The sequence below is a fragment of the Suncus etruscus genome, chromosome 12, assembly GCF_024139225.1.
Source record: "Suncus etruscus isolate mSunEtr1 chromosome 12, mSunEtr1.pri.cur, whole genome shotgun sequence".
NCBI lineage: Eukaryota > Metazoa > Chordata > Mammalia > Eulipotyphla > Soricidae > Suncus > Suncus etruscus.
Genome location: NC_064859.1, coordinates 19,455,002 through 19,478,900, shown reverse-complemented (window position 1 = coordinate 19,478,900; position 23,899 = coordinate 19,455,002). Strand labels below are relative to the sequence as shown.

At 40.0% G+C, this 23,899-nt stretch overlaps 1 protein-coding gene across 1 annotated transcript in view; it reads left to right on the top strand.

Moving 5' to 3' along the window:
* Positions 1-23,899, top strand: part of AFF3 (ALF transcription elongation factor 3) — a 478,778-nt gene that overhangs the window by 389,630 nt on the left and 65,249 nt on the right. Inside the window, exon 12 of the mRNA XM_049785039.1 lies at positions 22,096-22,136. Within this exon, the coding sequence (XP_049640996.1) occupies positions 22,096-22,136 (41 nt within the window). The remainder of the gene's footprint in view (positions 1-22,095; positions 22,137-23,899) is intronic.

The following is a 23,899-nucleotide window of genomic DNA, read 5'->3' as shown; positions in this document are numbered from 1 at the left end:
CTAAAATGATATAATATACATAGGTATAAATATATATACAATAGCCAGAACCATTTGCTGGTGATGGTATTTTGTAGTTTTTTCTCTAATATCCCATACTTACCTTCATCTCAGAATTTATAATATATAAATAATAATGGAATTGAGTTTTCTACTTTTCTGACTTTTCAAGTTAGCAGTTTGTATCTTACAGTTTGTATCCACCCATCCGCCCACCTTTGGTTGTGCTGGGAATCATTTTGGTTGAGTCTCTGAGCCACAATTCTAACCCTGAATTTTAGAAATTAAATTTTGCATCCTGTTAACATCAGTTTCCCTGTTGTATACATGACTTTTTGGATCTAGCAGAAAATTCTCATCTCCCCAGAACCAGATCCACAAAACTTTCTTTCATTTCCTTACTGTTACAAAGGGCTCTCTCTTCATCTTCTCATAGTCTATCTCAATTTCTCTCAGTTAGTAAGTTATTGGTTTTTTTGTTCTCTCATCTCCACCAAAAATATTGCTCCTCATTTCTTGAAATACATATTAATTACAGAGTCCTGGATGGAGGTGGATGATGATGAGATGGAAGGATGGGCCTTTCTCTGCCAGCCAGGGCAGGGCACCTGCAATCCCCTCCAGCCGGCAGGTCTGCTTGTTCAGGATGGCAGCAAGGAAATGACCCACAGACAATCAGGTTTCGTGAGACATGAAGCTTTATTAATTATAGACCCTAGTCACCTAGGCTAACCTTTTAAGCAGCCTATTTCAGCCACCCAGCATCTCAACATGTTTTCTATATTTCCATTCTGCCAACTTCTCCTGCTGCTTCTCACTGACTCTCCCTCAATCCCCTTTTCACCCCTGAGGCAATCCTTTTGTTACTTTCCAAAGACCCCTCCCAGAATGGGCTGGTTTTACCATCAGGTAAGATTACATAGGAAGATGTGGGATGGGGTGACACTCATTGGTACCCCACTGACTTACAGAGAGCCAAATAAAAGTCGTTGTATCTTTTTAGTTCCTTGTTTTTTAAAACCTTGTATTGATTGAGTCTGTGGTTTACAATACTGTTAAAAATGGCTTCTCATGCACATAATTCCAATACTACACCCATCATCACCAGTGGACCTAGATGTCTCTCCCAATGACTCTGACACCCCTCCTTCTCAGTCCCCAAAATTAGTTGTGTGGATTAGTTCTCCCATTTTGTACCTTTACAGCTTGCTGTGTTGATACCTTGCTGTGTCTCTTTAAGTATCACATAAGACAGAAATTATTCTTTCTGTATCTGTCCCTGTTCCTTTGGCCAACCTTACTCAGCATGATGATCTCTTCTAGTCCCATCCATGATGCTGCAAATTGCATGAGATTGTTCTTACTTAGAGCTGCACAGGGTTCCATTGTCTATGTACCACATATGTACCAATGTCTATGTACATTGTCTATGTCCCACAACATCCTGATCCTGTCTTCTGTAATAGAGCATTTGGATAGTTTCCATATCTTTGCTATTATACTAAGTGTGACAGTGAATGCAGATATGCATTATGTCCTTTGGAATGAATGATTTTGTGTTTGGGAAATAAACGCCAAGAAGGAGAATGACTAGGTTATCCAGGAGGGGTTCTACTCCTATTCTTTGGAGCAATCTCCACATTGCTTTCCATAGAGGCTGAATCAGGTGACACTCCTGCCAATAGTGGCTAAGGGACCCTTTCTCTCCATAGCGTTGATGTCTGTTTCAAGCCTTTTTTGCTATGCTCTATTCTCACAAATGTGAGGTGATATCTCCTTGTTGTTTTGATATGCACTTCCCTGATGCTATATTCATAAGGAATGAGGATGAGCACTTTTTCATGTGCCTGTTGCCATCCCTGTCTTCTTTAAGGAAGTGTCTGTCCATCTCCTCACCTCATTTATTAAATAGAGTCATTGAATATTTTGTTGTTGTTGAGTCTTGTGTTTTTCTAGGTCTTAGATATCAACCCATTACCTGATATATTGTGCGTAAATATTTTCTTCCATGTAGTAAGGTGTCTGTCTTTTTATTAGAGCTTGAGGTTATTTTACTGCACAGAAGCTTTTTGATTTGATACAGTCCAGTTTGATGTTTGTTGTCTTTGGCATGTATTCCCTCATTTTACCAAAAGACGTAACATTGATAATCACTAGTTACCCCCCACCCTTTTCTTAAGGCATTTAACTCTGTTTGTTTCCTTTTCCTCTGCCTATTTTTTCGCAGGTCCTTCACTGATTGCTCCTTAACTACCTGGTCTTAAATCTTGAAATTTTGAAATTCTTATTCCTGATTTATCTTCTTCATCTTCACTCACTTTCTCTGGGTGGTCTCATCTAGACCCAGGCCTTCAGTTTGGATGTGCTACCATTTCTAAAGTTAGACCCTTAGCTAAAAACTATCTTCTGAACTGCCCATCAATTTTACGTTTTCTCTTGTGTCTCCCAAGCACTTTAAATTCTTTGTTGTTGTTGTTGTTGTTGTTGTTGCTGTTTGGCCGGCTACATTAAGCAGTGTTCAGGAGTTACTCCTGGCTCTGCACTCAGAAGTCACTCCTGGAAGGCTTGGGGGACCATATGGTAAACCGGGTCAGCACGTGCAAGGCAAATACCCTACTGACTGTACTCCAGCCCCTCAAATTCTATTTTTGACAAACTAGATTTTTGGTCTTTGCCACTACTCTGCCCCCTCGTCACACCTCTCTGACTGCATCCATTCCTAAAACAGACAGTGCCAAATGCACCATTGTTCAAGTCTAGAATACCAAGGTCATCCTAATGACTTCTTGTTCCTCACTCAAATGTACTTTGGTTATCTATGTAGATTAATCTCTACATCCCATAAATTCAGCCTCAAAAATTAAATATTATTCCCATACCACGTCCATCTTAGTGAATCTAAACCAGTTGAGTAGTAACGGGCATATTCTATACATCTTCACAGTAATCTTTTAAAAATAGAGTTCAGGAACAGTATATAGTCCAGTGTTGAAGCCTTTCTCTGTTGGAATCCTAGTATCACATATGGTCACCCTAGTAACCACCAGGGGTAACCCCTAAACACAGAGCCAGAAATGGCAATTGTGACCAAAAACTTCTAAATGAATAAATGAGATTAAAATCTAAATTGGATTAGATTGGTATAAATGGGTGACTCATTCTGCTGGAGATAAAATTCAAAGCCCTCAGCATGGCCAGCACTGCTACACAATCATGGATTATTTCTTTCTTTCTCTCACTTTATACTGAGCACATCCATCATCTATGGGTCTTCATGAACCTTGTTACATCTCCTTCAAAATAAACCCTCTAGCCCTCATTTTCTACCCTACTGATAGCTATTTATCTTGGAAGCTACCTACATTTTTTACAATATAAGTTTCATTTTCTTAAGGAGCCTTCTTCTCTAAAGTAGGTTCCCAGTTAATCCTTAATACAATAGCTTTAACCTGTATTATAAGTGGCATTATAATTCTAGTTATGTGTTATGTTACATTTGTGTATGCGTCTACACATACATATGTATGTTACATTTTTTAAAACATCTATACAAACTATCCTGAAAATAACCAAAGAATTGGAACTGTTTCTGGAACTACAGGATTGCTAAATATTTTACCCGAGAAGGTCAAGAATAAATATGGAATATTGAGTTGAAGTAATAGTTATTCTTGCAGTTTTCTGCTTAAAATCAAAGGTAAAATTTGTTGTATCTTATTTTTAAGCATAAAAAAAAGATCAAAGGTATTTTAAGAGATGACAGAAATATTAGACTCAAGATCAAAAGTTGGCTGTAGATTAAAGCACAAAGAATTCATCTGTCTAGGAGAAAGATTTCTATCTAATCTCCATGGAAAAAACTGTTAGCCACTTTTTTTAAAACGCCATGGTTACAAGTTTGTTCATAATACAGTTTTTTTCACAGATAAAGTTGTTCATTGTGGGATTATGGGATTGATCTGTTTCCACCCAACTCAATATATGCTTTGTTATTCATTGGTTGAAATCAGCTTTGAATGTAGCACCTTGGATCAGTGTTCAGACCAGCTTGTCTCACCTTCCAAGTGTAACATTTTCCCTCAGATTAAATTTTCAGTTGGAAAGGAAGTAGCCCTTACATTTCCGGAACTCCTTGGAGCTGGCTTGGAGAGACTCTTCAAAATCCTTGTGTGTGTGTCCTTGGAGCTGGCTTGGGGTCCTTTTCTGTGTGTGTGTGTGTGTGTGTGTGTGTCTTTTTCTCTCTGTGTGTGTCCTTTTCTGTGTGTGTGTTTATGTGTGTGTGTGTGTATGTTGTTTTCCAGACTGTCATTCAATTCCAGACCCCTGTCTCTCCAGTGTTCTGGTGCTGGGGTCCTTTTCTGTGTGTGTGTGTGTGTGTGTGTGTGTGTGTGTGTGTGTGTGTGTGTGTGTGTGTGTGTGTGTGTGTGTGTGTGTGTGTTGTTTTCCAGACTGTCATTCAATTCCAGACCCCCGTCTCTCCAGTGTTCTGGTGTTGGAACCTGAGTACTTAATTCAATAGTTCATAATTGAATTACAGTCATACAATGTCCAACACCCTTCACCAGTGCACATTTACCACCACCAATGTTTCCAGTTTCCCTCTCACCTTCCCTGATTTCCTCTTCCCTCTTGCTCACCCTCCCATACCTGCTTCTGGGGTAGGTGTTTTACTTTACTCTCTCTCTCTTATCTTTTTTGACACTTTGATTTGTACCAAATTGTTAATATAGGGATACTAAGCATGTAACTTTATCCCCTTTCAGCACCCAGTTCTTATCCAATGTATGATCACCCCACGTGCCATATCTCCAACCCCAGGTGAATGTCTGAATCAGGGTCATGCATGAAATAATCCAAACCAGGCTGATGGTGAAACACGTGTAGTCTGGCAGTCTTCTACCTTGTATGGATAGCTAGCTGCCTGCCAGAACTGCCTTTTTTATTAAGTACAGAGACCACCCCTAGGTGGGGCAGTAAGGACAGATAGCTCAGGCTATCCTGAGCCAGTCCCACCCAGGTTTACAAGTAAAATAATCTCTGTTTTGGGATAAATCCAAGTTTTAAACAATCATACAAAGGAACCAGGGATGATCTTTTTTTAGGTAAAATAAAGTGTAACCTAACAGTTCAGAGTGATGAGTTCCAACTATTACTTTCATAGTAGATCCTTCTCTACATTAACTGCACTCTCAGCTCTTAGTGACAAACTTCCTAGACCTCCTAATCCTCACCTCTATTGTCTCTGGATATCATCACCATACTATTTTTTGTTTTCCTTATGTTCCACAGATGAGTGATATTATTCAATGTTTATCCCTGTCCCTCTGATTCATTTCACTCAGTCCTATAATCTCCATGTCCATCTATGTTAGCAAATTTAATGACTTCATTTTCCCTAACAGCTACATAGTATTCCATTGTGTAGATATACCACAGTTTCTTTAGCCACTGATTTCTTGCCAGGCACCTAGATTGCTTCCAGATTCTGGCTCTTGTAAATCGTGATACAATGAACATTAAAACGCAGAAGGCATTTTGTATTGTATTTTTGTGTTTTAGGGTATACACCTGGGAGTGGTATTGCTGAATTATATGGAAGTTTAATTTCCAATTTTCTGAGGAATATCCAATTGTTTTCCAGAAAGACTGAACCATTATACATTTCTACCTGCAGTGAATAGAGTTTCTTTCTCCCCACATTCATGCCAGCACTGGTTTTTTGTTTTTTGTGATGTGTGCCAATGATACCTTATTGCTATTTTGATTTGCATCTCCTTGATTATTAGTGATATGGAGTATTTTTTTTTCATGTGCTTTTTGGCCATCTGTATTTCTTCTTTGAGGAAATGTCTGTTTCTTCTCCCCATTTTTGGATAGAGCTAGATATATTTTTCTTGTTAAGTTAGGGCAACACTTTGTATATCTTAAATATTAATCCTTTGTATCAGATAGCTATTGGATGAATAACTTTTCCCATTCCATGAGTAGCCTTTGTATCCTAGTCACTGTTTCCTTTAAAGTGCAGAAGTTTCTCAGTTTAATGTAGTTCCATTTGTTTATCTCTGCTTCCACTTGCTTGGACAATTGGACATTTCCTCTTTGAAGATGCCTTTAGACTCAGTGTCATGGAGTGTTTTGCCTATGTTTTCCTCTATGTACCTTATAGTCTTTAATCAAAAGACCAATGTCTTTCATCCATTTTGATTTGACCTATGTGCACAGTGTTGAAGAGAGGTCTGAGTTCACTTTTTTGCATTTTGTTGACCAGTTTTCCAACCACTTGTTGAAGATGTTAGCCACTTATGTATGCCATATTGAAGTGATATATGTTTAGAAGTTATCTTCCAAATTTCCAAAAACAAGAGAATGATTTCTCTGCAGTTAACCCACTCAAGAAGAATATAGATTTGATTTATCTTGTTTTGTTTTGTTGTTCATTTGCTTTTCTGTAATCTCTATAGCTGAGATTATGAAGGGTTTAATCAAAATTTTGGAGATGTCCATAGAATGGGAGAAACTATTCACCCAATACCCATCAGACAAGGGGCTAATACCGAAAATATACAAAGTCTGACAGAACTTAATAAGAAAAATTATATAGCTCTATAAAAAATGGGGAGAAGAAATGAACAAAGACTTCCTCAAAGAAGAAATACAAATGGCCAAAAGATACATGAAAAAGTATTCCACATCACTAATCATCAGGGAGATGCAAATCAAAACAACTATGAGGTGTCATCTCACACCACAGAGACTGGCACACATCACAAAGAACAAGAACAGTCAGTGCTGGCGGGAGAGAAAGGAATTCTCATTCACTGCTGGTGGGAATGCCATCTAGTTCAGCCTTTATGGAAAATACGGAGATACCTAAAAAAAAAAAAAACTGGAAATTGAGCTCCTACAATCCAGCTATACCACTCCTAGGTATATACACTAGGAACAGAAGTACAGTACAAAAATCCCTTCCTCACACCTATATTCATTGCAGCACTATTTACAATATCCAGACTCTGGAAACAACCAAGATGCCCTTCAACAGACGAATGGCTAAAGAAACTGTGGTACATATACACAATGGAATAGTATGAAGCCATCAGAAGAGATGAAGTCATGAAATTTTCCTATATGTGAATGTACTATGGGTTCTAAGAAAAATTAAAGACATTTTTGTGATAAGGCCCAGAAACAATAGATTTAAGGGCTGGAAGGATTAGAAGAACCAGCTCACAATTTGAAGCTCACCACAAAGTGGTGAATGCTGTTAGGGAAATAAATACACTAACAACTAATATGACAATGTTAAAAAATTAAAGAAGTAGAATGCCTGTCTCTAATACAGGCAGGGGTGGGGTAGGAGGAGTGACATTGGTGGTAGGAATGTTGCTCTGGTGAAGGGGGGTATTCTATTTATGCCTGAAACCCAACTATAATCATGCTTGTAATCATGGTGCTTAAATAAAGATTTAAAAAAAAAAAGAAAAACACATTTTGAAGGTGTCACTGACATTTTCATATTCTCATTTTTGAGCCTATAATTTTAACTTGATGATAGATTATAACTAATATAAACAAGTTGAGAATAGATTTTCTTTATTTGGTTAAATGAGAGATACCATATATGATAATAGATAATCATTTGTTGGCTACTATTTTCTATAACTCTTGATTTTAACTGTTTGAAAGGCCAGTATATTCATGGTAGAATATATCAAAATTAGAAAATTTAAGACAATTTAAAGGTATATTAAATTTAATTTTGGGTGGGGTCACACCCGGCAGTGCTCAGGGGTTACTCCTGACTGTCTGCTCAGAAATAGCTCCTGGCAGGCACAGGGGACCATATGGGACACCGGGATTCGAACCAACCACCTTGGTCCTGGATTGGCTGCTTGCAAGGCAAACGCTGCTGTGCTATCTCTCCGGGCCCACATTAAATTTAAATTTAAAGGTACTAAATAATACATTTTTATTAATTTGGGAGAAAAAAGATTAATTCTAGTACCTTTATTATTATTTGATTAAAAAATAAGAAGATTGAACTCTGTCTTTCAAGTCAGAGAAGATTGGAAGGTGGAGCACAGCAAATACCTTAATAGAATTATGGTCACTGAGACCTGAGAAGATGAGCAGAGGATAAAGGAGCAACCAAAATAGCATCAACTGCAATGTTCAGAGATGACAGAAACAAGCTCAGAGAAAGGAAGGGAGCAGGATCCAAACTGAGTAGCTGCGACTATGCTTGCAGTTTCCAGTAATCACATTACACACACATATTAGTCAGTCTTTTCATTTTAATTACATAACTACATTTTTTTCTCTTTAAACAACCATGGTTTATCCACTTTAACTGACAATTTTAATTTTACAGGGAGCAATCATTGGGTATAGTCTGTAGAGGGAAATTTTCCTACTGGCATAATTTACTTCCCACAGTGAGGAAAAGTTACCTTTTAATCCCCAATCAATATTCAGAGAGCACACAATTAATTTAATAGATATCTAGGTAGTAAACATAAATCTGCACATTAAAAAGAAAGTTCGCTTCTTCTTTCTTTTAGTGTGTAGGGCACGATTCATGTCTGTCTCTCAGGGGAACAAAACCTTCTCTGAATGAATCTAAAGTCTCATTGCTTCAAGATATAGGTGAGCTTCTCAGCAGTCACTACCAGTTCTCTTGCTTCTTATGGAGAGATTTAAGAAGCACCGCATCTCAATTCTCTGTTCATTTCCATAGAGTTCACTGATAATAACATCCATCTTGGGTGTCATATTAAGAGCAGGGTGCCCATTGAAATAAGCACCGTTCATTTTTTCCCTTGTTTCTTTTTTAGCATAACAATTGCCTAACAGAAAGCAGAGTTTTTATAAAGAAACCAAAGCTTTTGGCAGTGCCTGTCAATCAGTGACCAGATGCATTAACCGAATGATATGCAGATGTGGAATAAAAATAATGGAGGTTTCTGCAGCCCCACTCCACTTCCCTTGTGCACTTTTTTTCCTTAGGATCAGCTTGGTTGATGTTGAAGTTCTTGGCCTGTGAAAATTTATTACCCAGAGAGTCACTGTGCATCCAGGCGGCCAAGTCTGAATAAATAGAGTCATTGTGTTTGTCTGGGATTTGTGACCAGAGTTCATCCAGTTAGCTTGACAGCCACATCCCAGGAGATTCATAAAATCCAACACCCTGGTATGTGCTCTTGAATCCTGCCAAAATTGTGTAGGATTATATAAACAGAAGTTGAAGCAGTAATCAGGACCAGGTTTGAGGAGCCTGGATCCAAAACCAAGTTTCTCCTACATTCAAAATAAGAACTATGTTGGAGATGCTATTTGCAGCCAAGGGAGAGACATTTTTACATAAAAATCTCTGTCAGATTACCCATAAATGCCTACTCAGCACCAAACATCATGCAAGATGCTAGCTTCTAGGTCTTGACAAATAATGCATAAATAATGCTCATTGTGGGAATTTCATCTCAAAAATTTCAAGCAAATTTTAAATGCTAGAAAACACTGCCCTCCATGTCTATCCAAAAAGCCACTGAATCACATGTTAAGCTGAATAGTGAAACGAGGGGGGGGCAACTTATTCTTGTTTTTTTGGCGCATGTTTTGTGTTATCTAAATGAAATACCCAATTTAATTACACTAATTAGTTTCTTTTTTTAATGGGAAAAAAGAACAACTCTAATTGAAAACTCCTTAACATATCTCTGTCATCTGAAGTAATGGCAGTATGAAGTCATCGCATATCTGATTCTTCTGTCACAATCAGGGACTTTGTTTTTCAGTTGCTTGCTTTGTGGAACCACCCTCAGACTGAGTTAAGTCCTCCTATTTCACACATAAAATTTTACTCTCCCCAGAAGCTTTTAACATGGCTCGTTTTATTATCTCATTGCCTGCTTTATAGACATGAAGAACTCGAGCAGAGAAGGAGACCTACAAACATGCAGTTGGCCTTATTTCATGGCAATCCACTCTCATGTACAAAATTAAAATGTCCCTGAGCACAGATGGACAATGCCAGTACCCCAAACTCTCTTGCTTACATTTCTTTCTTAGATCTCATAATCGACTCACTTGATAATTATGTGGCCTCGGTGGTGGACAAAGAAAGTCAGCATCTTAGTGTATGATAAATCCCAGCCTGAGGATCCTAAATGGGAATCTGAAAAATGAGACAATTCTGTAAAAATGATTAGATGATCCATTACATTTGGGCCAGTATACAACCAACACACAAGTGAACAAACATTGAGCTTTTAAGTAGAAGATTCAGAGAGATTCCTGTAGCTCATCAAGGTTTGGTGCATATATATACTTGAAATGTTTTGGTTTGTGCATGCTTTTCCAAATCCTCTCCAAGTGGGATGATTTTAATGCCTATAAAGCAAAATAATCTGTGGTATTCAGTGCCCCTTGACATTCCCTGTTCCATTCTGACCAGAGGTATCACCAAGAAATTGTACTGAATGAGATGGGAGTATTCCTTATAAAGAGGATCAGGGCAGGGGCACAGTTATAGGGGCCAGAGCACCAGCTCTACATACATGAGGAGCAGATTTAATCTTCCAACCGGCAGTTCAAGAAAGAATATGATTATAGTATATTGTATGGGGAAACATTTCTACATAGAAGCCGTAAATTAAAGTTCACTTGAGAGGGGGGGAAATTCTAACACCAGCAATACCCTGAATGGAATTGATTCCATTTTTATTATTGGTTTGCAAAGTATAATTATGGAATCTTTCTTGACCATCGCAAACTTTCTTTGACCTACGAATAATGCTGTTTTGTCTAAGTATAAAATAGATTTAAATTAAATGCAAAAGCCCAGACTTAGTTTGATCCTTAAAGCATGCATTGCACTTTTAACAAAAAATTCTCATTTGTTACATAACGTTTTTTTATACAAGGGCAAAGTAATAATGTGCTCCCACATCTCAGACTCTGGTTACATGTCTAATGATGAGCTGCTCATTAAGGAAGTAGATGAGACTCCACCAAAGCTTTGAGTTGAGGAACATTTAGTCCCTGAGGAACATTTAGTCCAGTGAAAAGGCATTCACAATCCCAACTAGGTTAGGAGAGTGGGATCCAGGTACCCACCTGCTATGCTATCTCCCCTAGACAGTGTTTCTCAGGTGGCTGTACTGCCCCAGGGATGTGAGAGACACCCTGGGCATCTTTGGAAGATGCTTTCTATTTGTTCCCTTAAAGAAGATAGATTGCCAGACAGAAATGAGTGATATTTTTTTTCTGATAAGGGGCTAGAAGACCAAATACATTTGGGAACTCCATCCCGCATTGTGCTGGACTCTGACCTTCCCTGAAATTGTAAGTCCCAGGAGCAGAAGGGTGATCAAAGACCCAATGAGAACCACCTTAGGAAACCTAGGATGTGGAACACATCAACCACCACACAGCAGAATCAGCCACCCACTCAGAAGACCAAGGGCGCATCACCCACTATGCAACAGACCCAAGTGCCCACTCCCAAAGACCAGGAAATTACAGCCTTTCGGCCAGACTGTCTACAAGCAGCTTGGCCAAGTCTTTAGATGTTGTTGTTATTCATGTCTGTTTACCTTCCTTGAAAAAGTGGGATTGAAAGACAAGTGCAAGTGCAGCCACACAGACCCTCAGACACTCACGCCCATGAAATACCCTCTCGCATCAGTAATGCTTTATCCCAGAATCCCAATGTCTCAACCACTCTCACCATCCTGAAAATTGAGAGCAAATGTGAATCCTTCTCCATCATTCAATGGTGGTCTTGTTCTATTTGCATAATGAATTGGTAACCTCTGCACCTTCCCAAACCTGACAATACAAGTCCTGACTTTATATACCTGTCCTATTATGATGAATCCTAAAAGATAAAGAAATCTTCCCAGTGATTGAGGGTTAAGCTCTGAGAGAAACTATAATACCATTCTTCTTGGAGCTTCCTTGGTATTTTTATCAAGATTACTCACAAAACTAAAGTCCAATCATCTTCTTTGCGAACACCTAAGATAAGATTCTTCTTTGTTGACATTCCCAGGAAAAGCTTGCCTCTGTGTCATCAAACACTGACTCACCTATGTCCCATTGGTTCCTTTGACATAAAGACTGCAGAGTTGAAAATGTATGTGGAACTGGCTCACATCACGAAGAACAAGATGTGTGGATGCAGGGAAAAAGGGACTCTCATTCACTGTTGGTGGGAATATATACTCGTCCACCTTTTTGGAAAATAATATGGATATTCGTCAAACAACTAGAAATTGAGCTTTCATCTCATCCAACCATACCACTCCAATGGATATACCCTAGAGGCCCCAAAAACACCATGTAGAAAAATCCTCTGCATTCCTATGTGTATCGCAGCACTATTAACAATAACCAGAAACTGCAAACAACCCAAGTGCCTGAGAACAAATGCGTGGCAAAAGAAACTTTGTAATATCCCTTCATTAACAATAGTGCAAACCTCAGTGTCTAAAAGAAAAAAAGAAAGGAAAAGACAAAGGAATAAAATGCCTACCAGGCAGGAAGGAGGGTCAGAGGAAAACTGGGGGCATTGATGGCAGGAAATATTCATGGGTAAAGGGTAGTGGGCATTGTGATACTGAAACTTGATCATGAACAACTTTGTAATTACAGTGTTTAAATAAAAGGAAAAAAGATAAAAGAAAGAAAAAATAATGCTGAGATAATAATAATTTCTGGTGCTGAGAGCATGAGCTAGTTCACATCCTCACCTTCATTGATCTCCAAAGAACTTAAGGAACAAAGATAAAAAGTCTTATGAAGCAGGTGGAAAACACCTCAAGACAGACAGACTAGATATAGCGGTCTTCAAACTTTTTAAACAGGGGCCCAGTTCACTGTCCCTCATACCATTTGAGGGCTGGACTATAGCAAAAACAAAAACTATGAACAAATTCCTATGCACACCTCATATATCTTATTTTGAAGTGAAGAAACTAAACAGGAAAATATGTGGCCTGCAGGCCATATTTTGAGGACCAACTACAAATTCAAATGTAACAGGAGCAAAACCCGTGTTTTTCAAAGAGCAGAAAACCAACGAACACTGAGTAATCAAGGAAGATTTTCAAAAAGATGTTAGGCCGGGGATGAGTCTCAGCAGAAGCTCAGCAGAGAAGTAGCTGGGAGAGAGCAAGGGAACAAAGTCAGCAACAGCTATTTGCTTTCCTTCCTGCTGTTTCCTCAGTCCTGGAAACTCTCCTTCTCACCCAGATCTTACTTTTGGGCAGGACAGTCTTTATTAGAGCATCCCTGGTCAATGAGTTCAGAAAAGCATGGGTTTCATCCTGTCATCCCTCAATCCCATATGCCTAACATCCCTTTTCACTCTGAGACAGGGCATTTGAAATAATTTATGTTTCAATCTCTATCTCTGTCCTGGCCCCTGTAAAGAGCAGGATAAAAGTCAAGATCTACTCATGTTGCTTTCTAGACAGCATTTCTAGACTCTGAAATACAAAGCTCACATTATTACAAAGTTAGTAAGAGCCACAGAGATAAAGAAAGGGTCGGAGGACCTTCTTGGCTTGAAGGATGCCCCCCAGTGCTTGGTCCCTCAAGTACTGCCAGGAGTGAACCCCAGAACTGAAAATAGCCCCTGTGTACCCCACTTATAATCTTTTGTCTCACAATATCACAAATGGTCTGAAACTATCACTGAGAAGCTCACTGCATTACAAGTTTAAGAGACTAATTCATGAAGACCAAGATGAAAACAAAAGCATAAAAGTTAATGAAACAGAAACGATGTTAATAGATGTGCATGAGAATTAGGCATCAAAATAAATTAATAAATGCAAGTTTCAACTTAAGGAAGGATGACAAGAAGAAAAGGAAGGCCAACAGAATTGTATGTTCATCTGCATCTCAAAGCCTATTCAGCAGAGTACAAATAGCTCAGAGTTGAATGTGAAGACAGTTTTCACATGTGAAGCAAAGGAATGAAATCCCTGCTGTTTGGGGTACCAAAGATGAAGGTTATCATGTGTGGGAGGATGTTTTCTTTTTTTTTTTTTTTTTTTTTTTTTTTTGGTTTTTGGGTAACACCCGGCGGTGCTCAGGGGTTAATCCTGGCTGTGTGCTCAGAAATAGCTCCTGGCAGGCACAGGGGACCATATGGGACACCGGGATTTGAACCAACCACCTTTGGTCCTGGATCGGCTGCTTGCAAGGTAAACGCAGCTGTGCTATCTCTCCAGGCCCGAGGATGTTTTCTTTTGTGGCCTAGTTCTGTCTTAAAAGTAGATAGAGACAAATCAAATCAAGTATCACTATTTTATCCCTTCTGTTTACCCAGAAATGACTGTTGTTGATTAAAATATATTGATATCCCACCTAATTTTCATTTCATAGCTTCCTTTTCATTTATCTTTATTTTCTGTTTTTGTTTGGGGGCCACACCCAACTGCGCTCAGGGATTAGTCCTAGCTCTGTGCTCAGGTATCACTTCTGGTAGGCTAAAGGGACCAACTTTGTGGTTCCAGATATTGGTTTCATCCAAGACCAGGACCCTGACCACTACACTATCTCTCTGACCTAAACTGTCATGTTTCTTTATACTTAATACCTTTGCAGCATATTGACCTCACATGCCCAGATTTTGCTTCCACCTTTATCTCTGCTCCTTCACCTGCCTTGTTCATCCTGTTTGTGGCTCTTCATCATCACCAGATGCCGAAGTCCCCAAGAATATGGACTCAGCCCCTCACCAAGCTCACTGGGCTCTATTACCTCTTCCTCAGTCCTTTGGCTGAACTGTCATTGGGCCTGTCCTGGCCCCTCATCTTGCTGTGGGAACCATCCATCTTCCCAACCCTGTTGCTCTAATACTTTCACTTTTTATGCCCTTCTTTGTTTGTCAGCTTTGTAATTGCTGGCTGACTGGGCTTTCTCTGACTCACCATCTTCTAAGATCCTCTTCACGGTCCCTCTCTCCCTTAATCACTGCACTAGACACCTATAATGTTTGTGTGTGTATTTGTGTTATGTGTGTGTGTTTAATTTCCCTTGCCTGACTCATCTGAAGGCCTTGTCTATTTTGTTTTTATTGTAAGCTAACCCAGTATCTGCATGAACTTAAGAGTGAATTACAGAGCAATCCTCATATTAGTTCTGGAAAATGGAAGGAAGAAAGGGAGAGAGAGGATGTAGGGAAGGAGAAAGAGAGAGGCAGAGGGGATTTTTCTGGAAGCCCAATAAGGTTTAGTTTCTTCCTTTGGTCTCCTCCCTTTTCAATATCCAAGAACATGTTCTGTACTCTACCACTTAAAATAAGGGCACTGAATTTTCTTTCATTTCCTTTCAATAACAGGTTGTTGACTGGTAATTTATTTAGTATGCCTTGTGATCTGAATGTCTATTGATTGTGCTCCTAAACTTCAAGCTTGGTATAATGAAGACAGAGAAAGGATGTCATCTCTTGTGGAAAGGTTGAAGAATTGTTATTTCAAACAGAACCCTTGTTTTGTCTCAGAGACGTATGTTTCAGAATCACTTGTGAATAAGTAATGAATTCAGCAAAGACCAACCAAGATTTTCTTAACCTATTTGATCTGTTTTGCTGAGAACTGAATGAGGGAAAAGTTATAAGAGATGATTTAGGAAAAGAAAAATATGGTTTCCATAACATACAAGTCTCGAAAGAAGGAAATTAGACAACTCATCTCATTTACTCGGAATAGTTTTTCAGCCTTCAATAATGAGTCACCTAATTTTTTTCTCTGACATTTAATTCCAAAGTTTATTTTTATTATTTTCCTATAGTAAAACAAAATTGAGTGCAAAATCTAAAAATTTGTTTAAAGAGAGAAAGCACTAAAAATATTGCAGTGGTCTTGGGCTTTGTTTGGTCTATTATTTTTTTATTTGTTTGTTTTTGGGTCACACCTGTCGGCACTCAGGGATTACTCCTGCATCTTTGCTCATACATTGCTCCTGGTAGGCTCGGGGGACCACGTGGAATGCCGGGAATTGAACCAGGGTCCATCCTGCGTTGGCTATGTGCAAGGCACTGTGCTACTACTCCGCATTGTGTTTGGCCTGTGATTTTTATTTAATTTGTGTGATGCCTACTTGTTCCTCAAGGAATTATTTTAAAATTTAACATTCTCATCTCCTTTCTGACAGATGATGACTCTGCTGCTGTCAAACTTTGAATAATGTAGAGTAACTACAAATTAAGTAGCACAATCAAAATCGGGCAGTAAAAGTAGTGCAGGCAGTTGGCAATGCAAAGGAGCATTGTGTTGAACTAACATGGGGTGACAGAACAGGGTGTGAATGTATAAAAGTGGCAATCACAGCAGACAGTGCTAATTGTGTAGAGGGTGGCTGCTTCCTAAAGCATTGGCACCATGTCTGAGTGGTCGCAAGCTTCAAGTCAACAAGTATTAAAGGAGCTCATCTGAGTTAGTCTCACAGGCTCCACCAGCTGAGGGGTATCATTGTGGGGGTACTGCAGGAATAGTTGGGTGACTTAGTTTATTTGTATTTTTTTGTTTTTTTTGGGGGGGGGGGCCACACCTGGCAGTGCTCAGGGGTTACTCCTGGCTGTCTGCTCAGAAATAGCTCCTGGTAGGCACAGGGGACCATATGGGACACTGGGATTTGAACCAACCACCTTTGGTCCTGGATCAGCTGCTTGCAACGCAAACGCTGCTGTGCTATCTCTCCGGGCCCTATTTGTATATTTTTACAGTTTACTTATAGGCATTTACTAGATCAATGGAAAAATTATTAGTCTGTCATTTATAATCATTATAATAATGGTGACATGTTATATTTGTGCTTATAGTGAGTTGTTGATTCCAGTGTGTTGAGGGATAGTACTGTGACGGTGGATTAGTAGGAAACAGATATAACATGATCTCACTTGAAAGTGGTTACAAAGAAGCAAAACATGGGCCAGAGGGATAGCACAGCAGGTAGGGCATTTGCCTTGCACACAGTCGACCTGGTTTCAATCTCCGGCATCCCAGTTGGTCTCCCCAAGCCTTCCAGGAGTGATTTGTTGGCCAGTAATGAGCCCTAAGCACTGCTGGTTGTGGCCCAAATACCAAAAAAAAAAAAGAAAAATAAGGAGTAGGAGGAATAGGAGGAGGAGGAAGGTGGTAGTAGTAGTAGTAGTAGTAGTAGTAGTAGTCATCCTCATCGTTGTTGTCATCATTGTCATCATCATCATCATCATTGTCATCAATGTCTTGGAAAAACAAATTCTTAGACTTTAATGACATGATCGAGTTTCTCCAAAAAAAATAGAAAGGAGCTTAGAAAGCTAGAGTCATAGACTGTGATAGCAGGTGTGATGTTACCCCTTAAAACAGACATTTGTTAGCCAATGTTACCTCAATAAAATCAAAAGCATATTAAATTTTAACTGGTTTCCATGTAAATATATATATTTTTAAAAATAATGCTTCTAGCATTCAAGAAAATGAAAAGGAAAAAGAATATAAAAAAATTGACATGTAGGCCTGGGACAGTAACCAGTGCAAATATACAAATATATTTGCAGACCTATTCCTCACTTCAAAAACATGTGTTCTGGGAGTAAAACTTGGCTTTTTAAATCATTTCCTTGAAGGTTAAAACCATGTTTCCTCATCACAAAGTCATCAGGAAGTATTCGGAAGCAGGAGAGAAAAGAGTCAATGGTCTTTTCAAGTATTGGCAGCCAGATCTAGAGAAAATTCAGATATGTTAACGATTTCTGCTGAACATTTAGGCACACATCTTAGCATTTTTTGTTATTCCTAGAAGACTCAGCCCCCCAATACTTCTTGTAGCAGTGATATTAAGAGCCTGTACAAATAACGCTGACTCTCCTTCAGAGAGTTTAGACTACAGCTGTGTTCATCCAAATAGTGTCAGAGTGGAGATTTCAGTTCTTCAACAGCTACCAATCATGAAAGTATCTTGCTGAGTGATAAGAGAGCCCTATAGGAAATAACCCCTGGAACAGTGATAACTATGGACTCCTGGTGGGTGCTGGAGGTCTTCATGCTCTGGGACTGGACCTCCAGAGAGAGAAGAGAGATAGAAAGTGGTCATTATCTGAGATGCAAAGTCTGCCAGTTTCCTTGGATTCTCCTCTTCCCCTGCATCAATCTTTCCTTTGGTTCTTGAAAACAGAAAAGTCTGTCTGCATCTTTTTTTCTTGTGAGCCAATCATTGGAATGGGATATGGGGACCTGTGGGCCTTTACTGGGAACGTGCATGAATGAGGTGGAGGGCCAGAATCTGGCAGTATCTTATCAGTTCAGGGCAAGACTCTCCGATAGAGCACCGTCGATGACAGGGAGGAAAAATGGACTGGTGGCACTTGTTCAAAAAAAACTTGAAGAGGAGGGTGTAGAGAAGGCCATTGCTCTTCACTGCATTATCCATCAGCAGGCCTTTTGCAGTAAATGCCTGCCATGTGACAATGTGTTGTGAAATGTATCAATCAAATCAGATCCAGGGGCTTAAAGCACAGGGGGTTCCATGCTTTTTTAGAGGAAATGGAGTCAGAATATGGAGATGTGCTCTGTTTCACCGAGGTACGTTGGCTCAGCAGGGGAAATGTCCTGAAAAGATTTTTTGAGTTGAGAGAAGAAGTGAAAGCCTTCATGGAGAAGGATGGGAATGCTGTTTCTGAGTTGAGTGATCACAAATGGCTCATGGACTTAGCTTTTCTTGTTGACATCACACATAAGCTGAATGTACTGAACAAGATGTTCCAAGGCCCGGGGCAGCTTATCAGTGCTGCCTCTGACAACATGAGAGCATTCTCCACAAAATTTGTGTTATGGAAATCCCAGCTCTCTCAGACAAACCTTTGCCATTTCACAGCATGCAAAGAACTTGTGGATGCAGGCATACCATTCAGTGGTGAGAAATATGTTGATGCTATTTTTAAGCTAGAAAAGGGATTTGATCACAGATTTGCAGACTTCAAAAAGCACAGAGCCACTTTCCAAATTTTTGTGGACCCCTTTTCCTTTGATGTGCAAGATGCCCCTCCTGTGCTTCAAATGGAGCTCATTGACCTGCAATGCAACTCTGATCTCAAAGCCAAGTTCAGGGAGATTAGTGGAAATGCATGGGCAATTTTTGAGAGAATTGCCCCCAGCTTCCCTGAGCTTTCCCGAATGTTCAAGCACACCATGTGCCTTTTTGGGAGCACATATTTGTGTGAAAAGTTATTCATTCTCCACATTGAACTTCAGTAAGTCAAAGTACAGGTCTAGACTTAATGATGATCATCTTCAAGCCATACTGAGGGTCTCAACTGCTTCCTCTCTAAATCCAAATGTGGTTCAGATTTGTGAGAAGAAGCGCTGTCAAGTCTCTGGCAGCAAGGAATAGGTAAAAGATGCCATGTTCAGAAGAACTGTTCATGATCTTCACTCAATGTTCTATTCATGTTCAAAAGAAATAATTAAAACTGTTAATAGGGCCGGAGAGATAGCACAGCGACATTTGCCTTGCAAGCAGCCGATCCAGGACCAAAGGTGGTTAGTTCGAATCCTGGTGTTCCATATGGTCCCCTGTGCCTGCCAGGAGTAACCCCTGAGCACCACCGGGTGTGACCCAAAAACAAAACAAAACAAAACAAAAAACAAAGAACTGTTAATAATGACGTTTGAGGACTTTTTTTTTTTTTGGTGAAATCACTTATGCGGCCCTGCCTCACCCCGACTTTGCCTCCTGCAGCCCCCAGGTAACTTGAGTTTGAGACCCCTGTCCCAGACCCTCTTGAAAAGCTATGAACCCACCCACTGCAGTCCCCACTGTGGCCAGCCTGCCCCTGCCTTCCTAAGTCTTCTGCTCATTATCTTTTGTTGATAGTCAGCCCTGAGACTCTTCTGCATTCCTCCCCAGGGCAGGAGCCTGTCCAAAATGATGACTGATTCTTCTGTTTTTCCTCTCTGCTGCTATGGTTTGATGGTAGAAATTCAGTGACTATTGGACTGTCTTACAGACCCAAGGACATGCAGCTATAGCAGCAAGCATATATTTTATTTCCATAACAGGCACGTTTGTTCTGATGCATTTTGTGCTTTCAACAAGATTTTTTCTGCAGCTAAAGGTCACAAGGAATAATGTGGGAAACATTTGGTGTAAGCATAACGTATATAGCAGACACTGGAAATGGGCCTATTTCCTGGTACACCCTGAGTCAACCACAGTCTTAGAGGTCAAGCTTAGGTCACTTCCCAACTACAACTTCTGAGCCTTAGATTGCCTCAGATGCTCAGGGATAAAAGGCAAATGAGCCAGAATTAGAACAAACAGACAAAAGGAAAGTCAAGTGAGCAAAGCCTTCCAAAAGGGTATTTTTCTTAGAGATGGATTCCAAGCTGGGACTTCTCCCAGCTGTGTGAATGGTGAGGTTCCCCCATGGTAACTGAATTTCCCTAGGAACTCACACTTCCTCACATCCCCAGGAATGGACATTTGTGGTTCCTCAGCATATGGAAATCATCCTCGCCTGTGTGGGTGAGGGGACACCAGGCAGGGAAGGGCAAAGCCCACAGCCATAGGATCAGAGAGAGCCTCCTACTGCCCTGAATTGGAAGAAGTTAATCAAATTTATAAATGAGTGTTTGTTTATTATTAGAGATGACAAAGTTCTTTATTTGGATGGGTGGAAGCAGAACATACTGTGTCTTCATTCTGTCAATTAGTCTGTGGTAAATCTGGTTCTATCATAGAGTCACAATTTTCCAGAACCTGGGGATGACCAGAGATGGCTCACATGATGGTACATATACCTCGCATGCATGTATGCATGGCCAGGACTCCAGTACTACCCAGTGTGGCCCCACTGATCAGGACCACCCTGGGATTGATTCCCATTGAAAAAAAAAAGAATGTCGGGCCGGGTAGGTGGCGCTGGAGGTAAGGTGTCTGCCTTGCAAGCGCTAGCCAAGGAAGGACCGCGGTTCGATCCCCCGGCGTCCCATATGGTCCCCCCAAGCCAGGGGCGATTTCTGAGCACATAGCCAGGAGTAACCCCTGAGCGTCAAACGGGTGTGGCCCAAAAACCCAAAAAAAAAGAAAAAAGAAAAAAAAAGAATGTCCAAATACCTACATATGATGTTAAGCGAGAATATCATGCATGTACATAACCTTGAGATGGGAGGAATGGAAGCCAGTTTCTTCCCTTTACTTCTTTTCACTTTTGTACTATTGGAAAATGCAAACACTTACCCCCCAAAAAATGTCCAGGATAATATGAAAATTCCACAATGTGTTCATCACCTGACTTTAGTAGTTATCAAACCAAGATCATCTTGCTTTTTGGACTATCCTTAGTGGTCCAAGGAGGCTACTATAAGACAAGTTGCTAATAGGAACTCTGAGATAGCTCCTACTAGCACACCAGGGGTCAGAGAGTACCAGAAATCAAGACAGGGCCTCCAACATGCAAAATGTGTGCTACTGCCCTTTGAGCCATCTCCCTCCCCATAAAAGCAAAACAAACAAAAACTTAAGGCCAGAGACATAATATAGGAACGAAGGCACTACTAGGTCATTCCCCAGTCCCATCCAGTGCCTTGAGCAAGAGCTAGGAGTGAGTCCTGGGTGCTACATAACCAAACTCCCCACAATAGCATTGCTGCACCAAAAACAGATCAACCATTTCACATCATCTCTTTTCCAGGGTTTAAATGTCCATTTATTTTTTGTGTGTGTTTTGTTTTGTTTTTCAAATAAAACTGAAAACTAGATTCAGGATTACACCATCATTGGGAAAGAAGCTACCAAAAAATCTTTTAATTCTCATGGGGAAGGAGAGTAAAGCACTGATGTAATCCTTTTTGGGGAATTTTGGGGGAGCAAACCTGACATCGTTCCAGTCTCTCCTAGCATCTTAAAATCAGTCTAGTGTTCGGTCCCATGAGAGACGAGGCAGGGCCCTCTCTGACCAGTGAAAAGAGCACCACCCATTGGTCTGACATCTATCCACACATGGCACAGAGGTACAGGAAACAGTTTTTTGTAAGTGCTGATTGAGTACATACTTTGAACGTCAGAATATTAAATAAACATCTCTGCCCTTTCTTCCAGCAGGCAGCCCAGAGAACCACTCTCCACGTTCTGTCTGACAGGTACACTTTGTCATTTTTATGAACTATAAATTGCTTTATGTTATGTTGAACCCTAGTTATTGTGGTGCATAATTCAGAATCGGATTTTGTCCCTCAAGTATTGGTGAACTTGGATGTTAAATATTTTGCATGGTTGGATTTGTCATACATGTGTGAAGTTTATTACTGGGGGAAAAAAACGCCTTGCATTTCATAAGATGTATGAAGAATCCCTTGTTCTTCAATGAAACAGGGGACAAAAAACTTCAAGGAAAGGCCTGCATGGCACTGTAAATTCTGAACTTTGAAACTGGTTGGAATTTAAGCATATTTTCATCAATAAGTTCTTTATAAATTTGAAGGTATTTTGTGTATTTGATGTCAGCGATGCCTGCTGCCATTTGGTGACATTCTCTTTTGAAATTGTTTACCCATGCATCCTGACTCATGATCTACAAGCCTGCTTTTCTACTCTCTGCCTTGGCTTCTTTTTTTTTTTTTTTCACGTGTCATTGAATGACATAAGTAAACCAAGTCAGTAAAAAATGCTCACAGATATTCCGCCATGCCTAAAAGACTAGACAGCTGGTTGAATTGGGATAATATATGACGTTACTGAATTTTTTCACTTACTAACAATGTGCATGTGTGTTAAAAAAGATTTGAGAACTGAAGGCTCTCTACAATTGTAATGTTAGAAAGAACTGGAAGGAGGTATCCTTGGTTGGAGGTAGTGTCTACAATGTTGTCTAGCTTCATGCCCTGCCTGCCTTTCCAATGTCTTGTTCTTTACTTTGCTCTTGTGAGCCAGCTAAGTTCAGTGCTGCTCTGAGATAATAAAAAAAAACTATCACCTGGGGCCAGAGTGATAGCATGGAGGTAGGGCATTTGCCTTGCATGCGGAAGTACAGTGATTCGAATCCCAGCATCCCATATGGTCCCCCGAGCCAGCCAGGAGCAATTTCTGAATGCATAGCCAGGAGTAACCCCTGAGCGCTGGGGTTACCCCCCCAAAAAATTGTCACCTATGTAAATGTAATTTGCACGTGTGTAAAAGCATTTTTTTCCTCTGATGAGCAGCTGTACCTGAGTATTTTTATTCCAACTGAAAAGCCTTTCCCAGGACAACCACATAAGCCTGTGACATGTGATCTCCTGGAATTGCTTCTGAAATTTTCACACTATATGGCCTCTAAATCTGTTGGTAGGAGGAGGCGAAATTTAGCTCAAAACACATTTAAGCTCAAAGATGTTAACTCCTTTCTCAACATACTGCTTCTTGCCTTTGACTTCTCAAGTAAACAGTTCCTTCCTGAGAATGTGCTAAGAAGTAAAGAAAACCCCACAATTTATAATGTCAGTCTGCAGTGTCAATGCCTTGACCAGAGGGTACAAGGTTTCTTTGAGGGGTGATGAAAATGTTGGAAATACAGTAATGGGCCGAAGCGGTGGCACAGCAGTAGGGCGTTTGCCTTGCCTGCGGCTGATCCAGGACCAATCTCGGTTTGATCCCCTGCATCCCATAAGGTCCCCCAAGCCAGGAGTAATTTCTGAGCACAGAGCCAGGAATAACCCTTGAGCATCACCAGGTGTTGCCCAAAAACCCAAAAAAAAAAAAAAAAAAGGTGGGAGGAATACAGTAAGGGCCTGTGTTCACAGCACTATTACATATAAGAAAAAGAGAAAAGCATATATTTTTTAATTTAATTTTTATTTTGATCATAGTGGCTTACATATTGTTGACAATAATATTTTAGGTACATATTTACATAAAATCAGGGGGG